Source organism: Podarcis vaucheri (genome assembly GCF_965113315.1).
Source record: "Podarcis vaucheri genome assembly, chromosome: Z".
NCBI classification, from domain to species: domain Eukaryota; kingdom Metazoa; phylum Chordata; class Lepidosauria; order Squamata; family Lacertidae; genus Podarcis; species Podarcis vaucheri.
The window spans coordinates 33,519,930-33,547,057 of record NC_138758.1 but is presented as its reverse complement, the minus strand read 5'-3'; the positions used below and the strand labels follow the sequence as shown (position 1 = coordinate 33,547,057).

General features: G+C 46.2%; 1 protein-coding gene across 6 annotated transcripts in view; it reads left to right on the top strand.

Moving 5' to 3' along the window:
* Positions 1 to 26,562, top strand: part of SEC16A (SEC16 homolog A, endoplasmic reticulum export factor) — a 39,284-nt gene extending 12,722 nt beyond the window's left edge. For 2 of the 6 annotated variants that reach the window (XM_082208677.1, XM_082208676.1), the window contains exons 5-32: positions 553 to 673; positions 1,762 to 1,948; positions 3,152 to 3,314; positions 3,429 to 3,571; positions 4,616 to 4,677; positions 4,781 to 4,919; positions 5,310 to 5,552; positions 6,174 to 6,271; positions 6,964 to 7,045; positions 7,431 to 7,548; positions 7,687 to 7,798; positions 8,314 to 8,419; positions 9,759 to 9,899; positions 10,745 to 10,858; positions 11,458 to 11,665; positions 12,358 to 12,597; positions 13,728 to 13,816; positions 15,038 to 15,091; positions 15,730 to 15,879; positions 16,014 to 16,091; positions 16,191 to 16,247; positions 16,560 to 16,671; positions 17,818 to 17,964; positions 18,968 to 19,062; positions 19,532 to 19,606; positions 20,640 to 20,699; positions 23,095 to 23,157; positions 23,820 to 26,562. In XM_082208677.1, coding sequence (XP_082064803.1) covers positions 553 to 673; positions 1,762 to 1,948; positions 3,152 to 3,314; positions 3,429 to 3,571; positions 4,616 to 4,677; positions 4,781 to 4,919; positions 5,310 to 5,552; positions 6,174 to 6,271; positions 6,964 to 7,045; positions 7,431 to 7,548; positions 7,687 to 7,798; positions 8,314 to 8,419; positions 9,759 to 9,899; positions 10,745 to 10,858; positions 11,458 to 11,665; positions 12,358 to 12,597; positions 13,728 to 13,816; positions 15,038 to 15,091; positions 15,730 to 15,879; positions 16,014 to 16,091; positions 16,191 to 16,247; positions 16,560 to 16,671; positions 17,818 to 17,964; positions 18,968 to 19,062; positions 19,532 to 19,606; positions 20,640 to 20,699; positions 23,095 to 23,157; positions 23,820 to 23,888 — 3,326 coding nt within the window. In that variant the 3' untranslated portion in view covers positions 23,889 to 26,562. The remainder of the gene's footprint in view (positions 1 to 552; positions 674 to 1,761; positions 1,949 to 3,151; positions 3,315 to 3,428; positions 3,572 to 4,615; positions 4,678 to 4,780; positions 4,920 to 5,309; positions 5,553 to 6,173; positions 6,272 to 6,963; positions 7,046 to 7,430; positions 7,549 to 7,686; positions 7,799 to 8,313; positions 8,420 to 9,758; positions 9,900 to 10,744; positions 10,859 to 11,457; positions 11,666 to 12,357; positions 12,598 to 13,727; positions 13,817 to 15,037; positions 15,092 to 15,729; positions 15,880 to 16,013; positions 16,092 to 16,190; positions 16,248 to 16,559; positions 16,672 to 17,817; positions 17,965 to 18,967; positions 19,063 to 19,531; positions 19,607 to 20,639; positions 20,700 to 23,094; positions 23,158 to 23,819) is intronic. The other 4 variants (XM_082208678.1, XM_082208679.1, XM_082208680.1 and 1 more) reach the window with 4 other exon arrangements.
* The last annotated feature ends 566 nt before the right edge of the window (positions 26,563 to 27,128 follow it).

Here is a 27,128-nt window from a genome sequence, read left to right as displayed (position 1 = left end):
GCCTTGCTGAGGATGTTTTAATTTTATTATATATTTTGAGATGGCTTTGTTTTGAAATTCCCAGGCTGTAGCCTTATGGATGCTGACTTGGGAGTAAACCCTGTTGAACTCCCTGAGTGCCTCCATTGCTAAAGGTGGAAATGCAGGGTGTGCATGTCTCAGTAAATGAGCTCAGAGGTTTAGTCCCTTGCATGGGATCTGGCTAAAAAATAATCTCAAACCTAAAAATAACATTTTCTGGAGAGAGAAAGAGGGCACTTCTTTGATGGCAAACTCCATCCTCTTCAAAACCTGACCCCATTAGTTTTCAGAGGGGACATTCCAGTTCTATTCTTAATTATAGCTGAAACAGCCTCAAGTTCACACAACTCTCTTACGCACACCTTGTATAATAAATAGCAGGGATGCCATTTTTAAATTTTGACACGCCTGGATTTTCATATAAAATGCTAGCATGTGCTCTCTGTTTCTGGCAAGTCTTAAAATGTGGCTTGAAATGGTTGTGTGAAGCTCCTGGGATGACTGATTCTCTCCTGCCTTTGTCCTCCTAAGGTCCAAGCCGTTACCCATACGACGCCAGGTACAGAGACCCCAGTGTTTACGACCAGAGGTACTGGGATTACCCAGAACAGCACCCTTACCAAAAGAGAGAGGCCTATCCCTACACAAACAGGTTTGTGAACCTCTGGATGTCTGAAATGGTCTTGATGGGTGTTTCTCAAAGCACCAAGTGCACCTCCAGAGGATTGAAGCTCGTGAAGCAGCAGGATCACATTCTGGGCATCACATTTGAATAGAAAAGCCCCTCCTTGGCAGGGAACTTCCTCTGTCAGAATTCTGCTGCCCTTGCGGGGCCTGGCCATGACAGCAGTGGCAGAAACAGCTAAGGTTCTCCTGGCTTCTGAGCCTGCATGCAGTTCGAAAGGACTGGATGTCCAAAGGACTGGCAGAGGCTGGAGAACTTCAAGTGGACTGAGGTGTCTATCTGTCCTTTAGCTGTGATTCTCACATTATATGTGATTCCTGCATTTCAGATGGACTGGACTAAATGACTCTTTGAGCCCCTTCCAGTTCTACAGCTCTATGATTTTGCAGACTTTAAAATCTCCCTGTAATAGTGTGGAATACAGGTGACATCCACACCACACACTTAAAGCACTACGGTATAATGGTGTTTTTAAATGTATGGTGTAGATGGGACCTAACCACATTCACACCATACATTGAAAACAATATGACACCACTTTAAAAAGTCATAGCTAAGAAGTGTAGTTAAGGGTTCTGAGAGTTGTTACAAAACCCCTATTCCCCTCACAAAGCCACAATTCCTAGAGTTCACTCAGAAGGAGATTGATTGTTGAAACATTGAGAATTCTAGCTGTGGGAGGGGGCAATCTCCCCACAACTCTCAGTACCCTGTACAAATTACAGCTCCCAGGATGTTTGGGGAAAGAAGCCTTGAGTGTTTGAAGCAGTATAGCACTGTGAACGTGGCCTCAATTTTACAGTGGAAATTAGGCTTTGAAGGGCCCTGTTGCAGGTCTGCACCAAGTAGGCAGAGCTCAGCAGTCCCACCAGCAGGGCCTTTGAGGGTTAACAAGGCACTCTTGTGGGCCCCTGGCCCTTGTAGACTTTATATGCCAGCACTGACCCCTTAAATCAGGCTGTGCAGTACTTTCAGGACCCCTCAGTTTGGAGCTTCCCCACAATCCCAAGGCCTCCCTTGCACTTTCTTTTGTGTTTTGTTTCCATGCCTTGCAGCCACGACCAGTACGAGGAGCACTGGCAGTATGACCCCCGTTTCACCGCCAGTTTTGATGACCTAGAGCCTCGCCGGAACCTCTATGGGGACGAGTTTGACCGACACAGTGTTCACAGCGAACAGTCTGGCCACAGCCTGCGCAGCTCCCACAGCCGGCGGAGCAGCTTCAGCTCACGCTCCCAGCAGGTAAGACTTTGGCCTGTCTCTGGAGAATCACCTGGCACCACGAAAGAACCCCCAGCGTTGCAGTCTGGGTTCCCCCCTCCCCCTGCACTAGCTGTGCCTCAGCTGGGTCTCGCTGATTTCTCTCTCCACCTCCACCACCAAAAGAAACTGTCCCAGGGTTGTTGTTATTGTATTTATTTATATCCCACCTTCTTCCCTGACAGAGACTCAAGGTGGCTTAAGGATAAAATAAGAACAGCTAGAAACCTATGTGGGAGGTGGAGAAAATAATTTAAGAAGCAAGTAAACATTAACAGAAACACACACGCATATATATGATTTATTAAGGCCTACAAATAATTACAATAAAGATGTCACGGCACCAGCTCTTTTCTTAATAAAGATATGATGATGATGATACTGATACTATTAATACTATTAATACTATTAATACTATTAATACTATTCTTATTGATGTTTAATGTTTTATATCTTGCTTTTCTCAGAAGTTGGGATTCAAGGCTTCCAAAGTTTAAAAACATCATTGTAAAATATAAAGTAATAAAAGGATACTAGTTAAAAACAATACAGTGGACACTCGGGGTTCGAATGTGATCCGTTCGGGGTGCACGTTCGCAACCTGCAGTGTTCGCAACCCGCATCTGCACACGCGCAGGTTGAGATTCAGTGTTTATGTGCATGTACAGCTGCCGAAACCCGGAAGTAACCCGTTCCTGTACTTCCGGGTTTCGGCGGTCCGCAACCCAAAAAAACACAACCTGAAGCAGCTGTAACCCGAGGTATGACTGTACATCAAAACACATTTTAAACCAGCAGTTAAAAGCTGAGTTGGCTCCGACAGCAGCCCAGTGGTTAGCACCAGCTGCGCCTTAATCTTCCAAAGGCCTGTCTGTACAGGGAAGTCTCAGCCTGCCAGCAGAATTATAGGAAGGAGGGAGCCATCCTGACCTCTCTTGGGAGGGAATATCCTCAGGGAGCAGCTGAAGAAACTTCACTCTCTCTCACGTCACCCCCAACCATTCTTCTGATGTGGATGGCACTTAGAAGGTGCTCGACTGAGGATATTAGAACCTGGGCAGGTCCTTGTGGTTTATTAGGACAACCTGGGCTCTCACTTGAAGGGCGGTGAGTAGCTTGTACCTTTCCATTTCCTCTGCTCAAACTCTGGCCCTTAAGCACTTCTTCCTTATGTTTCCCTTCCAGAGCCAGCTGTATCGAAGCAACCATGACCTGACAGCTGGCACCTATGAAGCGAATCACCAACCAGTCTCACTCCACACAGAGTATTCCTATGACCACTTTGGCGAGCAGTCCCCTTTCATGGACAGCTATGCAACTCAAGCTGCATGGATGACTGTGGAACAAGGTAGCACCTGGGCAGCTTCTTGGGTTTTATGCATCCAGTAAGGTGCAAACAGAGAGCCGACACCTGCCAGACGTCTGTTCTTAACCTGCCTGCCTGTTTCCTTCCCCATCGCAGCCCCTTCAAAGCCTCTGCCACCTGAGAAATTTTCAGTGCCCCACGTCTGCTGCAGGTTCGGTCCTGGGGGCTACCTGATCAAGGTCCTGGCGAACCTGCCTTCGGAGGGGCAGCCAGCTTTGGTTGAGATCCACAGCATGGAGGTAAGGGAGGGGAAGGCCTGCCTCAGCTGTGCTCCACCCAGGACTCTGTGTGTTGCTATTGTTAATGCTACAGAATCGCTCACTGCCTTACCAAGTTTGCAGGCTAAACCATCCTGTATAAAATATTGCTCTATTCATTTATTTGTTGCATTTATATCCCACCTTTCCTTCAAGGAGCTCAAATATGAGGCCTAAAGTGGTGGAATGAACAAATTATTTAGTTGGTGCAAAAAAGTTTAAATGGAGCTTTGTTGGAAGAGCTTCTATTTATTTGTTGAACTTGACTAATTAAGACTCCTTTTAAACAGACAGAATAGAGGAGGAGGCTTTCTAGGAAGCTTCCGGTTCATGCCCAGCTTTCATTGCTGTCCTTGCTGGTCACACATTTGAAGTGCCAGGTGATCTGGGACAAATGTATTTAATAATAATAATAATTAATAATACTTAATGTGTGTAAATGGCCAGCTCGTTTTTTAAAAAATCATGATGATATGCACTGAAACAAAGCTTGCCATTAATTTCACTAAGCCTTCTAAAATATTTATCCCATTGCTTTTCTATATGTGATGTGGTTGTAAACTGTACTTTATATTAATAATTGTGTGTGTGTGTGTGTACACACAATTGTTTTCATGGTTTTTATTTGTAGTTACCTGTTTTATATATGTCCTTATATTGAAAATCACTTTGGCTTGCCTCATGAAATAATAATTATTATTATTAGTATTTACCATGACATTTGTCACTTGAGGGGTATATTTTAGAACCCACCATATTTCTGTGATTGTAAGCTGTTTTAAACTGGTTTTCATACTGTGTTTTAGTGTTGTAATCCTGCCTGGGACCTTTGATTGATGAAGGGGTAATACATTACTATTGTTGTTATTATTAATAGTTATGTCCCCCTGAATTCAGCAGAGCCCATTCCCCCATTTCTGAGTTCCCTAACTGGTGAGTTCAGCAGGGTCTAGTTAGTGCTGCCTTCAGTGTAATGAGAGGCATCACAGACCCTGTCCATGATGCTTCCCTCTGCTTGCCTTGCAGATGGTGATGCAGCGCTCTTTGGAGCAGGAGGAGATGAGATCCTTCCCTGGCCCCCTCACCAAGTACGTGAAGCACTTGCCTTTTGTCATGTCGGAGGTTGCTCCGAGCTGCCTCCCTTGGAGGCCTAGTTCCCTGCCTCACCACTGCTTTCTCTTCTCCTTATAGAGAAGAGACTCACAAAGTGGACGTTATCAATTTTGCCCAGAACCAAGCCACCCGGTGTTTTCAGAACGACACTCTGATCGACAAAGAGTCTGCCCGGCTCCTCTGGGACTTCATCATTCTCCTGTGCAGACAGAATGGGGTAAGAGTTCTGGGCTTCCTGCTTAATATCTGAACCTGTGAAATGCTTAATATCCTGCAGATTAATCCTTCCACCTCTCTGTGCTTTCAGTTTTATGGGATGGTTGCAGTGATGTACAGGGAAAGGCACGCCATCCCACCTTGTGCTTTGAAAGAATGCCTGAATGCAGAGCTAAAGAATGATAATCACTCTTTGGGTATAGTCTACCAAACAGTTAACTTTACTAAACAAACCAAAAGTCACATGTGGCTGAGAACTCAACTCCTGCCGTTTCTGGGCTAAGGGGGACCAGCTAGATGTTTCTCTCCCCACCCCCTTGCCAGCTTGTGGGATATCTCCGTCCAAGCTGCCCTTTTGAAAGTGTGTTGCTGTCCACTGCTTTCCTTGCAGACAGTGGTGGGCACAGACCTTGCTGAGCTCCTGCTGCAGGATCATCGCACAGTGTGGCTCCCAGGGAAATCGCCCAATGAAGCAAACCTGATTGACTTCACGAACGAGGCCCTGGAGCAGGCAGAGGAGGAGTCTGGAGAAGCCCAGCTATCCTTCCTCTCAGACAGCCTCATTGCCACCATTGGCAACCTCGAGAAGGAGACAGACCGGTTCCGGGAGCTCTTGCTCTATGGCCGCAAGAAGGTGATGGGCTAGGGATGGCTTATTTCCTTCTTTCTTATATGACAGTAATACGTATGTGTGTGTGTAAAATTTTAGTATTGTTACTGAACCAAAGGTGACAAAAACAGAGAACTACGACTCCCAATTCTGGAGATACTTTAATCTTCATTATAATAGTCATTTCCACCTTACAATGGCAGACATTTCTGTAAAAGGAAGGGAGAAAGTGGTTAGCATGACATTAGTGCAAACTGCTGGGGACTGGTCCTGTTTTGTTTTGCGTTTGTTGTGGTGGTATAGAAGGGTATAGTTGGTGGGACATCAACTCTCCAGCAAAAGTGTCCTTGTGTATTCTTCTTCTTTGCCAGTCATAGCTTGCATGTTGGGTTTTCAGTGATGGCAATACACCACACCCTTCTATACCAAGATGTTGAAGTAGTCCCTTTAAGGTCTTTCTAGAATCTGGCAGTGACCCTAGGTGCTGACACCAAAAGAAATCCGATTAAAGGTTTCTCAGTCAAATGCTGGTTTCTTCCTGAGCATGTGTTGGAGTGAGGCGGAGAGCTATGGGTGCTGAGCCCACCCCAGGGGAGATCCATGCCCAGCTTGACATGTTTCTGTCCCCCCTCTCTCTCGCACCAGGACGCTCTGGAATCAGCCATGAAACACGGGCTCTGGGGCCACGCTTTGCTGCTGGCCAGCAAGATGGACAGTAGGGCTCACGCAAGAGTGATGACCAGGTAAGAGATATCTCCTTCCATGTGCACTCCCAGCCCTCTTTCCAGTGAACTTCAATACATTTTTAAAACTCTACTGCCGTCACCTGGTTACCCACACCTGTTCTTTACTCATCTCTTGCCTGGAGTAAGCCAATAAATGCACTTACCACAATGGGTACATGTTCTCTCTCCACTATCGGAGGCAATATGCCTCTGAATACCAGTTTCTGGAAATCATAGGTGGGAAGAATTGCTGCTGTTTCCTCAGGTCCTGCTTGCAGGCTTCCCATCGTGGACATCTGCTTGGCCACCATAAGAAGGCTGGACTATACAGACCATTGGCCCAGTCTAGCAGACTTCTTATGGGTGGCTTTAAAAGGGGATTCACCAAATCGAAGGAGGAGAAGGCTATCAGTGGCTACTAGCCACAATGGCTTTGTTCTGCCTCCACTGCCAGAAGCAGTATGCCTCTGAATTCCAGTTGCTAGAAACCACAAGTGGGAAGAGTTGATGTTGTGTTCAGGTTCTGCATTTGGGCTTCCCATTGGAGCATCATGTTGGTTGCTGTTGGACTGGCATGCTGGACTTGATGGGTTCCCTTTGCTTGATCCAACTGCTGCTGCAGGGCTCTTCTTATGCCTTCAAAGTGCCATTGGACTCTCTTAATGTCTCCTTGGAAAGACCCCTGACTTTGTGTGTTCTTGGCTTGTCAGGTTCGCCAACAGCCTCCCAATCAACGACCCCCTGCAGACTGTCTACCAGCTCATGTCCGGGAGGATGCCCGCAGCATCCACAGTGAGTTCTGAGTGAGAGCCTGCCTTGTCCCTGCCCATTAGAGGAGGCCACAATTCCTCATTGGGCAAAGAGCTTTCAGTTTTGTGCGTGCTTAAACAGGAATGCACTGTTAAGTGCTCCCTTAGCAGCCATGCAATTTGTGAATTTGTAGTTATTTATTCCTCAGACTTGCAGTGGCTCATCTTATTTTATATCTTTATGCCTCCATTCACATTAGTCCCAAGGCAGTGTGCAAAACAATTGTAAAAGCAAAACAGTAAAATCACAGTACAGTGTTGTTGTTTTTAATGCAGAAGCAAACTGAAAGGCAGAGGTAAAGACTTAGCAGTGTACTGGAAAATTCATTTATCCTGTCTTTCTCTCCCTGCCACCCCCCCCCCTCTAGTGCTGTGGAGATGAGAAATGGGGAGACTGGAGACCCCACTTAGCAATGGTCCTTTCCAACCTGACAAATAACATGGAGGTGGAGCACAGGACGATCACCACCATGGGCGACACGCTTGGTAAACCACAGAAGCAAATCCCACCAATGGAGATTGGGGTGGGAGGGAAGAGTGATCAGTCTCTGGGAACAGAGGGCCCTTGGGCCTCAGTCCTCTCCTGCGCCCGTTTTAAGGGATGCATTTTGTCTTTTGCCACAGCTTCGAGAGGTCTCCTAGATGCTGCTCACTTTTGCTACCTGATGGCTCAGGTTGGATTCGGAGTCTACACGAAGAAAACAACTAAGCTGGTTCTGATTGGCTCAAACCACAGGTGGGTGGGGAGGAATGGGTTGCCGTGAAGCCCTAAGTGTAATAAATTTATAACCCACTTTCTAAAGAGGGGTGAGCCTTCACAAAGCAGCATGCAAACACCAAATAACCAACACAAACACAGTTTCAAATGCATTGAAGCAGCGACCCTTCATTATCACCATTTTTTTTTAAAAAAGAGCATTAAAGCTGCCTCTCCCTGACTCAGGGTTGTGGTTGTTGTGCAGGAAAGCCTTGCCTTTGTGTACATTTTGGTATGCACCTATTGCTGATCCCTGGGCCAATTGCAGCCTTGCTGAGGGACTGTGGCTTGTCTCTCTGCCCCTGTCCCAAGTTTCTAACTCTGAGGCCAAAGGAGGGCTGTGGCAATGAAATTTGCTGATGGAGCTAATTAAGGGGTGCCAGAGGGTCTTGCACCTTTTTCTACCTCCATTTTCTAAATGGCCTTCAATTCAAGTGCCTGTGTCTCATTCACAACATATTTTCCTATCCCACCCCCTTCTGTTTACCTTTCAGTTCACCTTTTTCAAAGTTCTCCACCAATGAAGCCATCCGAAGGACAGAAGCCTACGAATATGCGCAGTCCCTGGGGACACAGCCATGCTCGTTGCCCAATTTCCAGGTTTGGGGTGCCTCCTGTCTTCTCAGTCTCCTGGGTGATGGCTGCTCTTTGTCCCCTTGTTGTTTTGCAGTGGTTGCAAATGCTTGACAGCTGTTGTCCCCTTCCACTTTGATCTTGCTTATAATGTGCAACACAGCTCAAGTTCTGAGAAAGCATGGAAAAGGAGCACCTTGCCCCTGCAGTTCAGGAGCCTTTCTTGGGAATGTGTGCTGGAGGAAGCTCCTTTTTGGCTTGTATGTGCTGGGGGCGGTGGCAACTCCCAGCCCCACCTCCACCCCGCCTTCTGTGCCACACAGCTTCAGGGCAGGAGAGAGGGAGGGGAAGGAAAAGCAAAAGATGGGAGTGGCCACAGAAGCTGGGAAAGGAGTGTTTCAGGTTGGATGCATGGAGCTGTGGAGAGATCAGATCATTTTTTTATACCATCGCAGACTTGCTAAAACAAGAGCACACACAGGATAAATCCTGAGCATGAAAACATCTGCTTGCTTAAAATGCATTGTAATACAGGTACAAAGGATTTAGCAAAAGATAGAAACATAAGATAAAAAATTGCAGCTAAAATGAGCATTGCCTTAGAATCCTAAAATTGTAGTGTTGGAAGGGACCACAAGGGTTATATAGCCTCCCCCCTTGCAATGCAGGAATCTTTTTGCCCAGTGTGGGGCACAAACCAAACAACCTTGAGATTGAAAGTCTCTTGCTCTGCCGACTGAGCTATCCCTCAGATCTTGAGAGACATTTGAGCAGAGGAGAGGAACTTTGCCACTAAGCCTGTTCTTTAACACCTGCTGAAAATATTTCTGTTTTGCCAGCCCTACATGGGCAGTTAAGACGACATCCTTCCACAACTGTTAATTGCTGTCTTATTTCTAACTTTTTAAATGGCTTTTATTGCAAGCTTTTAAGGTTTTATTGTTGTGACCCGTTTTCATTTTTTTTAATGACACATTGATCATACAAATACCTTTCTTAATGAACTTGCTTGCATCAGCTGAAAGCTATTCCAGGCATGCTCCTGGTGTCCTCGAAGGGTGTTTCCTCATAAGGGGGGCAAAGTCCCCTGTTACATTCCTCTCTATGAAGGTTACATGACCCAGACATGAGCTGTTGAGAAGAGTCCGGAGTGAATGCCAGGGCAGGGGCTGGGCGCTAGACACCTTGTAGGTTTGGGCTGCTTGAGAAGAAATGACAGCTTTGAGGTTCTGGAACATTGGTGCTGCTTGTGCAAGCAGCATGTCTAGGCCAGGCACCCTCATGCTTTTAACTGCTGCTGCTGCTGCTGCTGCTGCTAAGGCCATGCTCCCAAATCACTTAAGATTCAAAATCCTCTTTCTTACAGGTTTTTAAGTTTATCTACGCCTGTCGACTGGCCGAAGTGGGGCTGGCCGCACAGGCCTTCCATTACTGTGAAGTGATTTCCAAAGCCATCCTCAAGAACCCCTGTTACTATTCCCCGGTCCTGATTAGTCAGCTGATCCAGGTACAGTATATTGGGGGTGGGGGGAGGTTCAACTGCCTTTTTCCAGTGCTGTGTGTCTTGGTTAAGGTAGGCCCCTCCGAACACAACACACAGCCCTCTCCAATGTTTCTATGAGCAGTTAGTCCCTGGATATCTTCAGTGGAGAGGGAAACATAAAGTTAGAAATGACTGCAGTCCGTGCTTGAATGCAGCATATATTCTGGACTTGTCCCAAAATTTAGAACATTCTGGGAAGATACAGCAACGAAAATTTTAAGTAATACCTGATTATAATTTACGTATGGATCGTCAGATTTTGCTATTCAGAAATGTTAAAGAAACTGTACTAAGAGGACAGGGAATTGATGCAACATCTCTTGCCTGCTGCCAGAATTATTATCTGTCATGACTGGGGAGGAAATGAGAACATCCATGAGGAATGGATAACTAAAATCTGGGACATAGTTAACATAGTTATGCTCACATATATAGTGAGAACCAGAGAGGGCAGGCTAAAAGATAGTGTCTTCCTCAGGAAATTGAGTCTTTTTATAATGTACTGAAGTAATAAGGTACAGTACAGGAGAATGTTAACCCATTTCTGTCACTTGAAACTTTGTGATGTTAATTTATTATGTTGGATTTTAGTATGTAAATTTATTCCTACATGTTTAGCTATCCCGTTCTACTTTTGTCTTATTTAGTTTTATTTGGCATCCGCTATTATACTTTGTTATGTATTACTATAAATAAATATATGTAAATCTTTTAAAAAGTGGTTGCAGTTGCCTGCCCCAACAGAGCAATCCCAGAAGCTCCCTCCTCTCTGTCCTCCTTTGACCATTTCCAATGGTTCTGCTTCACAGATCTCCCCTCGGTTGCGGCTCTTTGACCCTCAGATAAGGGAGAAACCTGAGCAGGAATTTTTTGATGAGCCTGATTGGTTGGTACAACTTCGAAGCTTAGATGGGCAGATCAAGGTGAGTATGCTGTCCTCCCATAAGTTCAGTGTGTGAGATTCCCAAGCATGTTCATTCAATCAGTGAAGCCCTGCTTTGTGCAATATAAACAGAAGTGAGCTGAGGGTTTCAGCTGGAAACCTTTCCCTTATTTTTAAAGAGTTGCTTGGAAACATTAGCAGCCTTATACCTCATGTTGCTCAGGAATACTAAGAAACAAACAAACAAAAAAACAAACCCAGTGCAGTTTTGAAATCAGTTTTGAAAGGTTCGATCCACCATCTTGATTCAAAATGGCATCCTAGGGTCTCCAGACATAGACCAAAACTTGCTCCTTGATCTCAAGAACCATTGTACAAAAGAAAAAGAACCCTGTCTGTAACCCTGAAGGGGATCCATTGCCAGTCAGTGTAGACAATATTGAGCTAGATGGGCTCAATGCTTTGACTCCTTGTAAGGCAGCGACCTGTGCTCCTCTCTCTCTGCCTAAGGGATGGAGGTCACAGAGGGGCCTTTAGCCTAGAAACCTTTTGCAGTGGTGGTCTTGGGCCTAGCAAAGGGAAACATGTAGATATGTCTGTCAGTCGAAAACTGCCATCTTTGATTTTTTCGTCTCCCAGGAGGGCGGGATTGCTTACAGCGCAGGGAGATCCACACCTCAGCAATATGCCTGCAGCACACCAAGCTCTGAACTGGACCATGTCAGTCAAAGCGAGGGGATGGGGGCTGGCTATGAGATGCTATCCGGCTCTGACAACCCACTCCTGGCCTCCTTGCTTCCTGGCACAGGTCACCCTGTGCAGCCGAGTGTCCAGCTGATGCCTTCCGGTGAGTGTTCCTTGCCATTGTTTCATGGGGCAGGGAGAGGTCAGAGATGGGGCAGGGAGAATAAGAAACAATAGTGAACTGCAGGGTGGGAACCATTTGTCAGCAGTGTCCACTGTTGGAATGTGGTGGTGGGCTCCCCAGGACCCTTCGTGCTCCCAGTTTAAGGCCTTGTTGTGTTTGGTGTTAAGTACATCAGAGGAGCCCTGATGAGTCACTCCAGTGGCCTAACTAGTCCAGCTTCCTGTCCTCACAGTTGCCACCCAGATTCTGCAGTTGGAAGTCCACAAGCAAGAGCCGGATACAGTTGCTCCTTCCAACTGTGAAGACAGCACATAGCCATCGTGGCTAGTAGCCATTGCTAGGCTTCTCCTCCTCTGTGCCAGTAGTCATCACTTGGTTGGGGATCCAGTTTGCTCTTTTTGGTTATGATGTCTCAAGGCACACAGGCTGCCTGGGTGGAGCTTGTTTCTACAACCCCTGCAGTTCATTGGTTTGCTGGCAGGTCATAGGTTTGACCTGCCAGCAGCCATTGAGTTGCTTCTGGCCATGCGAATTGACCCAAATATATTCTCATCCATCAAAGAGGGGTGGAATATTCTTTGGATTGATAGTGAGTTGTTCTGGGCTCCAGTCTGTTGTGGGTTACAAACATCCTAGATGTCCATTTACCTTCTTTGTCACTCCCTCCATAGCTCCCCAGGCCATCCTTGACAGCTCAGTCACTGCGGCACCTTCTTCCCATTCAGAGGCTACTGGCCGTACGCCTTTCTACCCTGCGGCTCCTCCTTCTACAGGGCCAGGACCCAGCTATGCCCATGCCTATGGAGCTGAGCAGAACCCTCCATACCCCACGATGGGGATGGTGCCACAAACAGGCCCATCCTCTCAAGCAAATGAGCTTCAGCTGCAGGAGCAGCTCAACCAAGATGCAGGTTTGTCTTGGCATTGTGGCAGGGGCGGGGTGTGACAGAAAGGGGCCTCTCTGCTTTTTTCCATTCTTGGAGAGCTGCACATGTTTCAAAGATCCCCATCACTTGCTTGTGTCCTGCATTGCAAAGTTACGGTCACATTGGGGAGTGCCGTACAGTATGGAATGTCCACACCAAAATATCATAAGAACATAAGAAGAAACCAGCCCTTGACCAATGTTCTGAACCGCAGGCCCAAAGAAGGGCTTGTAGGAGTGGTTGGGTGCAGGGACACTAAAGAAGAATGTGAAAAACATCAGAGTGGCCAGTTCTAGAGAAGGTCTAGACTTACAGCAAAGCAGCCTGCCAGTTCTCCTAGCCTTTGCAGATGCAGGATAGACAACATAGCAAGCGGATGGCTTGTCCACACCCAAGCAAACATGTGTACATTCTTCGTAAAGCAGCATATGTCATTTCTCCTGACTAGATGAGGGCATTGATGGTAGATACCCAAGTCTTAAAGATAGTTCCCCTTTCTGGGCTCAGAGCCCAGCACCCAAGCCTCACAGATAAGGGTAACATCAAAGCATCATTAGCCTCTATAAAAGCAAGTGACTGTAAACATATGTGAGCTCATTGCTGCAACAACTACCAATTAATTGTGGGGTTATCTTGACAGCCATTAATTGTGGGGTTATCTTGACAGCCAAGATGTCATTAGCAAAGCTTCTGAAACAATTCACCTTTGATTCAACACAGGCAGTAGCCCATCTCGTTCAGTATCCTGTTCTCACTGTGGACAGTTAGATGCCTTTGGGGAAACTCTGAAGCAGGATCTGAGCACAGGAGCTCTCTCCCCTCCTGTAGTTTCCAGCAACTGATGCTCAGAAGCACAGCTGCCCCCAGCTGTGAATACAGAGCATCGTAGCCACCCTGACTAGTGGCCACTGCTAGTTCTCGCCTCCATGAATTTGTCTAGTCCTCTTTAAAGCATCACCCACTAGGTTGATGGCCATCACTGCTTCCTGTGAAAGCAAGTTCAGCAAACGTTGAGCTGGTTTATCCATTGCTGCAATTTAATGATGCAGTCATTCTTGTGCCTCCTTCCAACCCATTGCATACTCATCCTGATCTGTCTTTTATATCTGCCTCAGGAGTGCAGGGCGGCTCCCAGGAGACTCAAGCTTGGAAGGCCAGACCAGAGCCCAGAGAGGATGACTTCTATGGGAAGATGGCAAGCATGGTATCCATCCTGCTCTTACTCTTTTTTTAACGTTTTGTTTTGTTGGGAGCACATAATGGCCATTAATTTGGAGCCACATTCCACCCATGACCCTGTCTGAAAGCTCTGTCCTTCCTTCCTCTCCAGTTTGTCGCTCAGGTTTGTACGAGGGCCAAGCAAAGGGGCATCTGGAGGTCTGCTTCTGGGTTCTGCTTTTGAATCCATTGCTTGGAAGTGCTATCCTCCCAGCTAGCTGTGCTGATGATGAGTGTGTGGCCATCCTCATCTGGCACACACATAAAAGTGTTGTACCCAACGTTAACCCGATACTCAGAGGAGACCCAGTGAAATTAATGGGACATGACTGATTTAGGCTTATTCATTTCAGTGAGTCTACACTGAGCAAAAACTTTGTTGTATACAGCCCAGAAAAAAAAGGTCTGGTATTGAAGGCGTGCTGTGAATCCCCACCCTTGTTTGTGTGTGCTGTGTGCATACTCACACGCCAGGGGCATGCTGAAGCAGAAGGCGAGGTGGCTCATTGGTAGAGTGCCTGCTTTGAATGCAGAAGGACACAGATTCAGTCCCTAACAGCATCTCTGGGTAGGGATGGGAAGGACTCGCTGCCTGAAACCCTGGAGACAACACTGAACTGGATGGACTTGGTATAAGGCAGCTTCTCATGTTCCTAAGACCGTTTGTTTGGCAGAGTAGCCCCCACTGTTTTAGGTGTGTGGGCCAGATTTTCTAGACACCCCCCCCAGGATAACCTAATCCTCCTTTCCACACAGTCATACTGAAGAGTGGCCAAGAGCAGAGAAGCCAGGGGGTCAAGGGGGGAGTCCAGTCAAGACCTGCTACAGGCGTGGAGCTCCTATAGTCTTCTGGATATTGCTGAACTGTTGTTATAAACATTAATTACCCGCCCTTCACCCTAAGGTCCTTGGGTGGGTTGCAACTTTAAAACACAATATTAAAAGCAGTTTAAAACAACTGAAAACTTGCAACTCCCATCATCACACTTGCCACATTTGCTGGGGCTAATGGGAGTTGTAGTTCAGCAATATCTGGGGGGCCAAAGGCTCCCCACTCCCAGCCTGTTGTATCAGGCTCGCCATACAGCTTTTGCCTTCCCACTTAACAAGCTCAACTTGTGGCTGAAGAATGTGCTGGTCTGACTCTGCATCCGCTGTTAGTAGGTTGGCTTAGCTTGCTTGTTGATGTACTGGCTTTGTGTCTAAGCAGGGCTCGGGCCGACGATCCAGATCCACCTCCCAGTCTTCTTCAGTTCACATGGTATGCCATGCGCAGACTCCCTACCTCTGTTGCTCTGTCCGTCTGTCTGTCCGTCCGTCTGTCTGTCTGTCTGTCTGTCTCTCTTTCATTCCTCCCTTTTAAAAAATATCTCACTCTTCACACCTCCATGCTGCATTGGAACTTTTTCTCTGCCCTGATGAACCTTGGGTTGTGTCCAACTAAGTTCTACTCAAGAGTAGACCCACTGAAACTGACGAACCAAAGTTAACAAAGCTGATCAACCAAAGTTAGTCAACATCCATCCATCCGTCTACAGTGGTACCTCGGGTTACAAAAACCTCGGGTTACAAACACTTCGGTTTACAGACTCCACTAACCCGGAAGTAGTACCTCGGGTTAAGAACTTTGCCCCAGCATGAGAACAGAACTCATGCAGCTGTGCAGCAGCAGTGGGAGGCCCCGTTAGCTAAAGTGGTACCTCAGATTAAGAACAGTTTCAGGTTAAGAACGGACCTCCAGAACAAATTAAGTTTGTAACCAGAGGTACCACTGTATTTCAGTGGATCTGCTCTTGAGTCAGACTAACAGGGGACCCACAACACCTCTTGGCACCTGCTGAAGCTTCCTTCTCTTTTGGCGTTGTAAAGTTATCCTGGTTCGTTTTGTAACAATTGCAGGGCTTCGGGGTGCGATCCCGGACCACCTCAGAATCCTCTGTGCACTCTGTTGGGCGCGAGAGGCGGAACTCTGCAGCCAAGCAGCCCTCCCCGCCCCCACCGCCCATCCCAGAAGGGAAGCCAAGCAAAAAAGAGCCTGAGCCTCGGAAGGTAGGCCAGCATTCAAGGTAAAAGTAGCAGCTTCATCTCTGCCCCCAGCTTTTCCAATTGGCTGGGTTTGTTGGGGGCGGGGCCATTGTCTTCACCCTCTTGCAAGACTTACCTTTCTTTTCTTTTCCCTGCAGAGTGGAGCAACGTGGCTTGGCTGGCTGATGGGGAAAGGCAAGAACGAAGCTCACCTCCCTGATGATAAGAACAAATCGGTAGGTCTACGCTGAATCCCAGTGGTTGTGAGTCCTTAACTGAACATCTGCACAGCCTGTCTGGTTTGCCTCCTAACCAGTTCCTATGTGTTCTCCTAGATTGTCTGGGATGAAAAGAAACAGCGGTGGGTCAACTTGGATGAACCAGAGGAAGAGGTAAATACTGGGCAGAGCTGCAGTTCCCAGAGTTCCCTGTAAAAGAGGGATTGGCTGTTCAACCATTTTGAAAGTTGTAGCTTTGCGAGGGATCTAAGGAGGTCTCCCAGCAACCCTTAGCACCCTGAATTCATTCACAAAATTATTCAGGAGAAGCTGTGACTGTCCAAAGTGGTATCACAGTGCATGATGTGAATGTGACAGATAGTCTGGGGTCAAGCAAAGAGCAGAGTTTAGTTCGTTTCCTTTCCTAATGCACCTGCCCCAGGAGGTGGCCTTGGTTTCAAGGGTCTGTTTTCCTCCTACTTCCAGAGCAAGCCACCACCTCCACCTCCTTCAGGGTTCCCTCAGGTCCCTCAAGCAGTTCCCTCTGGATCAGGAGGACCTCCCAACAGCTCTGTAAACATGTTCTCCAGGAAAGCAGGTAACTGTTCAGGTGTGAGCTGTGTTCTGGGCATTAATAGCATGTACAATAGACGTGTTTGTTTGTTTGTTTGTTTGTTTGGGTCCTTGGCAGAGGATTCCATCTTTGCCAGTCGTTATAGATGCAAGAAGCTGCATGTCAGGTCTGTTACCCTTACGCAAAATTATGTGCGAAACAAATAATTACTAGGCAGGGATTAGGCAGAGAAGTGTGTGTGTGTAATTATTATTTGACAACTATTAACAATAATCCACAGAACTACAGTATTTCCTATTTAAAATACCTTGCATACCTCAAAAGCTACTTGAATCTGCTCTCAGAGTAGGCAGTTACTTTCCTGACAATAATGTATAAGGGGCAACCAGTTTTCCCAGATTTTATTTCCATATTCACTTGCAATTCTTGCTCTTGGATAAGCAGTTATTTTTTGCCATTATGACCAAAGGCCAGGTTTTTTTAAACAAAAAACAACAACAAAAAACTTTGTTGTTTTTTTAATATAAAGTGAGTAGTTTTAAAAACAGTGTAAAAAAACAACACAGGAATTGAAAGTAATACAGCGAAGGTGGCTTCCTAACATCAAGGGGCAGGGAGTTCCACAGGGTAGGTGCTGCCACACTGAAGAATTGGTTCTTTGCAAGTGTGGAATGACCATTACGTGGCTATTCTACTGGCACGTGTTGTTCTCCGCACTTCACACTCCCAGCGTTAGTGAGCTTGAATCCAGCTGTCCTGCTTAGAGTAACTGAAAATTCATTTATTTATTTAATTTATATCCCACCTTTTCCTCCAAGGAGCTCAAGGCAGTGTATATAGTTCTCTTCCTTCTCTGTTTTAATCCTTACTACATTAGATTGATAGGTAGTGACTGTGACCCACGGTCACACCTATTGAGCTTTATAGCCAAGTGGGGATTCAAACCCTAGTCTCTCCCAGGCCCTAATCCAACACTCTGTGAATGAATGGACCTAAGTTAATAATGTCCATTAGTTTTAATAGGTTTGCTTGGACCCTTGCTAGTGTGATTATGACTATTTTTGGAGGGTGCTCTTGCTTCCTGGTTGCCCTCACCCACCCACTCCCTGTTCTCTACCTTCAGACTCCATCACTGCATGGTGATAAGCTTTCCTCCTTGCCTCTTTCCAGCAGGAAGCAGAGCCCGGTATGTCGACATCCTGAACCCTGGAGGGGCCAAGTCACCCAGTGGTGGTCCTGCGCCCCCTGCTCCATCAGACCTCTTTGCTCCCTTGGCCCCCATGCCCATCGCAGCAAACCTCTTTGTCCCAAACTCAGGTGAGTCGAGCCTGGAGAGGCCTCTCCCTGCCCCAGCCCACCTCCTCTGCCTCCCTCACTTCCTCTTGTATAACTGTTTGACGGCCATTCTTATTCCTCTTGTTTGGCCTCTTTCTTGTTCTTTAAGGAAAGGAGGAAATAAAAGTGTCATGAGTTTTCACAGTCTTCATGGGAACTGCCATTTGGTGGGTGGATTTGCCAGCAGCTATAAGTATTTCTCGCTCTCTTTAGGTGCCTTGGGTTTAATAATAATAGTTTTAAAAAGTGGGATTTGAAGGTTGAACTAGATGACCCTTGGGGTTCCCTTCCAGCCCTACAATTCTCTGGTTCTTCCTTGAAATTTGAAATTTCCTTTACCAGTTGACTTGATGTTTGAACAGCCAGCACTAGAGAATATATTCACTGATTGATCAGTAGATCTAAAAGAGTAAAAGCCAAGGTGCTAAATAAACAATTCTACAGTTCTACAACATAAAAATGAAAATACTAAAAAACATATTTAGAGTAGAGTATACAATATGAAGCAAACAATCTTTTATGGCTTCACAACTCTGAAATGTAGACACTGTGTAGAACATCCCATTAACAAACAGCAATTCGTCTCCCCACCCCACCCCTATTCAGTTTAGAGGGTGAAACTTTTTATCGCAGACAGCTGTTTTCTGGCAAATCATGGAAAGCTCTAAAGTGCAGAGGTGGCTAATTTGTTTCCCTCCAAACAACGTTGTACTCAAACTCTCATCAGCTCCTGAGTCAGCATGGCTGATAATCATGGATGATGGGAGTTGTAGTCCAGCAGCAGGTGAAAGGTCTACTTGCTAGTCCCACCTACTCTCAGGGGCAAAGAGGAGTTATCCTTTGCTTGTGGTCTTTTCTCCTTGGAAAATTGGCTGCTCAGTCTTGGCCTCTCCCATGCGAACCTTTGGGTGCAACCACCCTGTCTGAAGAGATGCAAAGCTTGTTTTGTGTACTAACTTACTAACTTGGGGTCTCTCTCCTGCAGTTCCAGAGGATCAGCTGCCTTTGGAGGAGAAAGGGGCGGGAGGGCAGCTGGCGCCAGGAAGCCAGAGCAAACCTGGAGTGGCTGCAGAACCCTCAGTAAGTTGGATTTGCAGTGTTAACATGTTCTCAGAGAATATTAAGACTGCCTGTGGCTACTAACTTGATGGATACGTTCTGCCTCCAATGCTGGAGGGGCAGTGTGCCTCTGAATCAGACCACACATGTGGGGGCAGTGCTGCTGTTGTGCTCGGGACCTTCCTGTGGCATAACAGGCATCTGGTTTGCCACTGGGAGAACAGGAGGCTGGACCAGATGGGCCCACTTTGGCCTGATCCAGCATGCTGCTTATAAGTCTTTAGGAGGTTACACAACCCTTGTTGGGGATTGATATGGATTTGTCCCATAGCAGGATTTCTGTTTTAAGAAAAGAATTTCGTAAAATACCTATTTTTTTCAAAAGCCTATTGATCTTTGGATTGTTGGTAGCATTTTGCTGGGCCTTTAGGGTCCCATTCCCTGGTTTGTTCTGCCACCTAATTCTGCTTCTTTGTTTTTCTCCCTGGAGTACTTAAATTCTGCCGTGTTGCCACCTGGCTCTGAGCTCCCTCCCACCAACCCAGAGGACTCCCAGCCTGGAGAGGTAGGTCTGCATGGCCAAGTGGGTGGGTGGGGGGACCTCTACAGGCAAGTCCTAAACCCTTAGATAAAGGGACAGCAGGAGCAGGTAACCAAGTCATGAGCAGATTTGCCCCTGGAGTTTCGTGTTGCCTCCAAAATCAGAACCAGGAATAGTTGGCAGAGGCTTTTCAGATCTGTTTTTGCATTTGGAGGTAGTCATCTTCTGAAATCCAGTTGCTGGAAATGGCAGGAAGGGAGAGTGTTCTTGTGCTCAAATCCTGCTCTTAAACTTCTCTTTGGGGCATCAGGGTGGCTACTGTGTGAACAGGAGGCTGGACTAAATGCCACACCTTTGGTCTGTTCCAGCAGGCTCTTCTTACGTGCTTTCAAGCTGGGCAGGAGGTGGGCGTAGGGGATGCTAATTGAACAGGTCTCTGCACAAAAGAACAGAGGAGGCTGCCTTATCATTGGCTCAGTATTGTCTACACTGACTGGCAGTGACTCTCCAGGGTTTTCATACAAGAAGGGACATTTCCAGCCCTGCCTGGAGAGGCCATGGGGGCCTGTACCTGGGACCTTCTGCATGAAAAGCAGTTGCTCTGCCATTGAACTGTGGCCTTTCCCCACAGGAAGGAGGTTGTGGAAGAAGTTTCTTTTTTATGTGAAAAGGCAGGGTGGTAGATTCTCCTCTTTCTCCCTCTGTGCATGTGTGTGATTTATCATATTAAATGCCATGCAGATGCATAACCGTAACCCCACTAGATTTACAAATCGTAGGCAGGCACCATTACCAGCTGCATCTTGGGTGTGTTTAACCAAAGAAGTTACTCTCCTGCCCTTTTATTTTTTATTTCTGCAATTTAAGCTAACTTAACCTCCTTTTGTAATTCATATCATTTAACCATTGGTGCTGGAAGGTCCTTTCTCCACCCCATTTATTGAAAATAGGAGAACAGAGAGCTTGAGGCAGAAGCCTGCATGATGACTTTTTGATTCCCTTTTTTGTGTGTGTTGTGTGTGTGTGTATGTATGTGTGTGTTTTTGCTGTTTTGTAGCTTTCGCGCTCTAGCTCAATGAGCTCATTATCACGTGAAGTAAGCCAGCATTTTAATCAGGTACATTTGGCTGGCCATCCTTCCTTAACCCTGGCTCTCTCCCTCTTTGAGTTCTCTCCTCATCCTCCCTACCCTCCATCTCTCTATCTCTCTCTCTCCTCTTTTATGTTTGCTTTACTTTTTAATACACATCTTCTCCTACCTGCATTTCATGGGACTAACATGAGGCCACAAAGATGAAGTATTCCTCCTTGCCTTTAGAGAGTCGCAGTTGTGATCCAAGTTTAGCTGGGCTCCTTCCTCTCTTAGTAATCCTTCCCTTTGAGAATTTTGACTGCATTGGACATTCCACCTCTTTCTGTGGGGGACAGACACAACTTACTTAGTCTTTTCTGGAAAAAATAATTCAGGACCGAGAACTGGGCTTATTCCAGTCCTCAAAATATGGTGGTGACCCCCCCCCCATATTTATTTGTTGGAATACTTGGACCAGCCTTCCCCAACCAAAAGCATTGAACTACAGATTAAAGGGAAGGCTGATTTAGACAGTGTTTTGATTTGAATATTCAGGGCATTGTACTTCAAACAGGAAAAGCATAAAGATAAACATGATGAATCTTTAAAGCTTAGCAAAAAGAACTTTGAAACCAATTTAACAAATACTCAAGAGCAGCATTGAAGAACCCAGCAAATTAAACTCTCCTCATGTCAAACACTCAGATATGAGTTTTTACTGCCCTTCAAATACTATTGCAGCGGCTTCCTCTAACCTTGGTGCCTTCCAGAAGTTGCTGGACTACAACTTCCATGGTCCCTAACAGTGGGTGGGCGTGATGGCAGTTGTAGTCCTACAACCTCTGAAGTGGAGTTAGCACCATAATGCTGAAGGCTATTGTACAAGGGGAGTGATACTTGGGGACCTGGAACACGTGCCATCCCCAAATGGACATGTTGCTGTTCTGCTTAAAAATAATTCTCTCTCTCTCTGGAAGTCCTTGATTCCCAGGGCAAAAGAGGGAATGTGGCAGACCAAGGTTTTTACAGCCACTGCATGGTGGTGCATCAGATGTACCAAAAGCACTCTGGTCTCTGTGTGATGCTTTGCAGGGGAGGTGTTTACCTGAGGAGAGCCAGGCTGGAGGTTCCGCCCACAGGGCCAAGACGTCACTAGCCGCCTCTGTGTGGTGGTTTGTTTTGAAAATTTATAAACAGAACAGGCACTGTTACAGGTGCCACATAATACGCATTTCCCATTTGTAAGAACTCTGATCTCCTATGCACTTTGGAACCCCCTGCCTATTGATGCCAGACCTTTCCTGTACTCTTTTCAGCACTTGCTAAAACATTCTTGTTTAGATGAGCCTGCCCAGATGTTTAGAAAGTTGATGCAAGTTTTAATCTGTTTTTAGTCTACTGCTATTTTTACATTTTTGAAATTCTTAAATTGTTACTGTAAATTCTTCTTAGTGTCAATTTTATTCTTTTATTTTATTTAATTTTTGGTAAACCGCTTTGAGCTTTTCTTTTGGATGTGAGGGCACAGTCTGGCTGCGACATCTGTCACCCCATTGGTCACCAGCGTTTTCTTTTTACAGTTGAGAGGTGTATAATTTTTATGAAACAAGCAAACGGGTCTGGATAGTCTTGCTGAAGCAGAAAAGTTTTCAGCAGGTGTCTAAAGCGATAGAGCAAGAGGGTGCCTTCCTAACACCAATAAGGAGGGTGTTCCAGAGTTCCTGCCACTCTAAAAGACTGAATTTTCACAAATGTGGAATGGACCCTGTGGTGCTTCTAACAGTGCAATTTCTGAAGATCGAAATGATCTGATAATAGATCTGTCTGGGTTAAGGCCTTTTACGTTTGGAGGAGCCTCCAAAGCAGGTTTTCTTCATCTGGGCCTCTTGCCTTTAAAATGCAAGCCCCCCAGCTCTGTGAGGGAGAAGCCAAATGCTTCTTATACTTTCGTGGGGGGTGGGGGGCTCCTCTGATAACATGAATTGGGGCGAGTCCACCATGCGTTTCTCAAGCAAGGCGTAAGCCTCACTAATGCAGGTTGCTGGCTGGTGCTTCCTCAAGCAACTGGCCACCATTAACCCCTTCTGCTCTTCCTCCCGCATGCCCCAAGCAAGCAAGTCATTTTGGGTCTGTGCATGTGCCTTGGTTTGGCGATGACCCTGCACTGCTGCTGCTGTTGACAATGTGGGAAACTTCTTGAAGCGCTGGGGGGGAGGGTGAGAATGTGTGGGTTTGGTTCCTTTTGTGTGTGTGTCTTGTGTGTTTCCATCCATGTATAACAACAAACCTCTGTTGCTCTGCACCTACTTGGGGGCGCTGGCGGTGTTATGCAACCTCTTCCTTCCATCTGTCAAGTGCAAAAAAATGAACTTGGTAAGAAATGGTGATGCCTCTTTTTGTTTGCATCTCACTAATGGAAAGCTCTCCTTCTCCACTGCAGCCACCTTCAGGAGGACCCCCAGCCGGCACAGTCCAGTTTTACAACCCTTCCCAGTTTGTGCAGGTAATGTTGCTCATTTCTGGAAACACACAAAACACACATGTACATGCCCCCTGGTAAGGGAGATCCTCCCTCTTCTGCCCATTCTACAGATGGGAGTTATGAGGGTCACAGAGGAGTTGTTGCAAAAACATCCCATAATTTACATGCTGAGCAAAGCCTATATTCTTTTGGGGGTGGGGTGAGTAAATGGTCAAGAGCAGGGGGTGGCGGGAAACCTTTGGGCCTCCAGGTGTTGCTGGACTACAGCTTGCCTAAGTTGGCTTGGCAAATTCTCCCTAGGTGTTGTGAGTTGGTGTCCTGCAACATTTGGAGGAACCACTGACCAGGAGATGTTTCTTTGTGTCTCACCTCAGCCCACAGGTTTGCTTGGGTGATGCTTTTGCAAAAGCCTTTCAGCTTTGGGGATTCAGGTTGATTTGGCACAGAATTCCAGATGCTTTGCATTTTGAGTTTATCTATTCAGCTTGGAGTCAAAGGGAAGTAGTGTTCCCATACATTTGTGAAAATGTCCCTGGTATGAACTGCCCTGAGACATACGAGAATAGGGCGCTGTACAAATTTAATAAATAAATAAAATGTTCTGTTTGTGGGTTGTTGATTTTTTTCTTCTCTTGTGTAGGTAGAAATTGGATTCAGCTTTGTTTTTTCTTGTCTTTTTCTAGTCTGCTGCAGCTTCAGGAAACTCAAGACATGGCAGAATTGGACAGAGAAAATACCCCACCTTAAAATAGCACCCAGCAAATCTGTCACCTGGGCCGTCACACATGAATTTACAAAGAATTTCTCAAAATCCCATGCCACGTACAGAATCTGTCCTCTCTCATATTGAGGGGAAGATTCGTTTTGGTGGCTTTTCCCACTGAGACTCTTGACTTGCATCAGTCATCAAATGCACCCCGTTACGTAAAAGCCAGCTGGAGTGTTCTAACTCCAGAGAGAGACAAATCCCCAGTGATGAAATGGCTACTCTCTGCTGCAAGAATCAAAAGAGAGGTGGGGAGAGGGCTGTCCTCCCTCCACCCTTTGGCTGACTTTGATTGGAATCCATATATTCTTCAGTGGTTTCTGAATGCTTTAGGAAAGGGGAGCTCTTTCCCAATATTTAGGGGGATATTTGTCACCTTTAACATTGCAGTTTGTGGCCTTACAGGGATTGGGGCACAGTTTTATGCATATAAAACCACCAGCCTGCATTTGTTGCTTATCCTGAAGCTTTTAAGATATATTTGGCTGGGATTTTTCTTGACATATTGACCTTTCTCCCACAATACACCTCCTCCCTTTGAGTGGGAGGCAGGAAACATAGCTCATCCAAATAGATATATGTATAATGAATTAAAAAAGGAAAAAAGAAAACTGTGATTTGTAATTAAAAATTAATTGGAAGTGGATTTTCTCTAGTATGTATGTAGTTTGTGTTTAGGCTCCTTCTGCAGCCACTGTATAGTTAAAAAAAACAACTCCCAGAAGCTCTTTATATCGTAGATGATGCTCTTCTCTCTCTCTGGCGATTCCTCTTGAAGTGCAATATATCTCTCTCTTTCTCTCTCTCTCTCAAACTCTTGGTTATAAATCTCTAAATTAATGCAGTAATGGTTTAAAGGTTGTTGTTCTTTAAGTGGGGGAGGGTCTTTCTCTTACTTCATGATCAGGATCACTGTGGTATTCTATTGAATCAAGCAGATTTTGATTCAGCCAACCTTCCCTTTGAGGTAGGCCACACTCACACCCTCTTAAGCTTGACAGAACCCCAACAGGAGGGAGACTTAAATATTTATTTATGTGCTGGGTTAAGATTTGCTCTGGTAGTGATGGGAGCCAATTCACTCACCCACCACAACCAATCATGCTGAAGAGATGAAAGAGATGTTAAGTTGGAGGCATTGTTATGCAGTGGTTCAGCTCCTTCCTCCTGCATCATGTCTGGAAAGGAGTGGGAAGTGAATGGACTCCTGGGCACTCACTTGTGGGGTGCCTCAGGTTTCTGTCCTCTTCCCCCATGCTTTTTAACACTGAAACCACTGGTAGAGATCATCAGGGGGTTTGAGCTAGATGTTCACCAATATGTGGATGATACCCAGCTTTACCTCCTGTTTAAATCAGAACCAATGGAGGTGGTAAACATACTATGCGGGTGTCCAGAGGCAGTTAGGGGATGGATGGCGGCTAATGGATTGAGGTTGAATTTTCACAAGACAGATGTACTGTTTCTGGGGGACAGAGGGTGGGCAGGTGGGGAGGATTCCCTGGTTCTGAATGGGGTAACTGGACTCCTTAGACCAGGTGTGCAGCCTGGGAGTCATTTTGGACTCACTGCTGTCCATTGAGGCATAGATCAACACTGTCCAGGGCAGCTATCTTATCAACTCCATCTGGTACACAGGCTGAGACCCTATCTGCCTGCACACTGTCTCACCAGAGTGGTACATGCTCTGGTTTTCTCCCGCTTGGACTACTGCAATGTGCTGTATGTGGGGCTACCTTTGAAGGTGATTCGGAAGCTACAACTAATCCAGAGTACGGCTGCCAGACTGGTGATGGGGAGTAGCTTCTGGGGCCATATAACACTGGCCCCAAATTACGGTATATCTACATTGGCTCCCAGTACGTTTCCGAGCACAATTCAAAGTGTTGGTGCTTTAAAGCCCTAAACGGCTTTGTCCCTGCATACCTGAAGGAGCATCTCCACCTCCATCATTCAGCCCAGACACTGAGATCCAGCTCTGAGGGCTTTCTGGTGGTTCCCTCACTGCGAGAAGTGAGGTTAGAGGGAACCAGGCAGAGGGTCTTCTCAGCCGTGGCACCCTCCCTCTGGAATGCTCTTCCGTCAGATGTCAAAGAAATAAACAATTATCTGACTTTTAGACATCTGAAGGCTGCCCTCTATAGGGAATTTTAAATGTTGGATCTTAATTGTGTTTTAATTTGTTGGAAGCCACCCAGAGTGGCTGGGGTAACCCAGTCAGATGGGCAGCATATAAGTAAATCATTATTATTATTACTGATTTATTAATATTGACTGGAGTCTTTATGGGTTAAATCCACATATTTGGAATCTGGAAAGCCTTAAATATATGACAAAGGGATTACTTGTGTTCAGGAGGAATTGTTAACAATCCACATTCAGGAGCCCTGGACTTTTTGCTGACAGTGTGATGATGGCTGCTTCTTTTTTTACCTTCCAAGTCTTCTCAAATACTTGTCCCCACTGGCCATTCTGCCCTTTTTGTGCAGCTGTCTCTGATTCTGTGTCTTTTCATGTGGACCCGCCAAAACATGTTCTCAGCTCAAGAGGTTTTCCTTGGCACAGAGAGCCTTCTCCCTGTCCTCTCTAAATGTTAGAATCAACACACTGTACATTCTTTAAAAAATAAAATATTTTGTGCTCTGAAGCACGTTTCACAATTTACTTGGCTTGTGGTTATTGGGGGGAAAGGCAGAAGAATTGGGGTTCTCAAAATATATCTCTTCCAAAGGGGAGGGGCTGACCACAACAACGGAAGACCCTACCATGCACCACAGTAGAGCCATAGGCATCTCCCCCTCAGCACCATGTTTTAAATAATGCTAATAAAAAAGCTGGAAAACTAGGATTTCCGTCTGCTCAGAGCAGATCTACTGAAATCAATACACTGCCGTTAGTCGTGTCCAATCAGGTTCAGTGGGTCTGCTCTTAGTAGAAGCTAACAGTGGATACAGCCAGCTGGAGCTTGTGGCTCCTTCTCAGCCTTACCTACCTCACAGGGTCAATGTGATGATCGAAGTGGGAGAGGGAGACCATTGTTTGCTGCCATCAATTCATGGGTGGGTGGGGGAGTTGGAACATAAATGTAGTAAATGAGTAAAACTCTGAGAGGAGCAGGGGGAGAGCTGTGGATCCCCAGATGTTGTTGTACTACAACTCCCATTACCCCTGAGCTCGGGCCTTGCTAGCTAGGGGTGATGGGAGTTGTAGTTCAACAACATCTGGG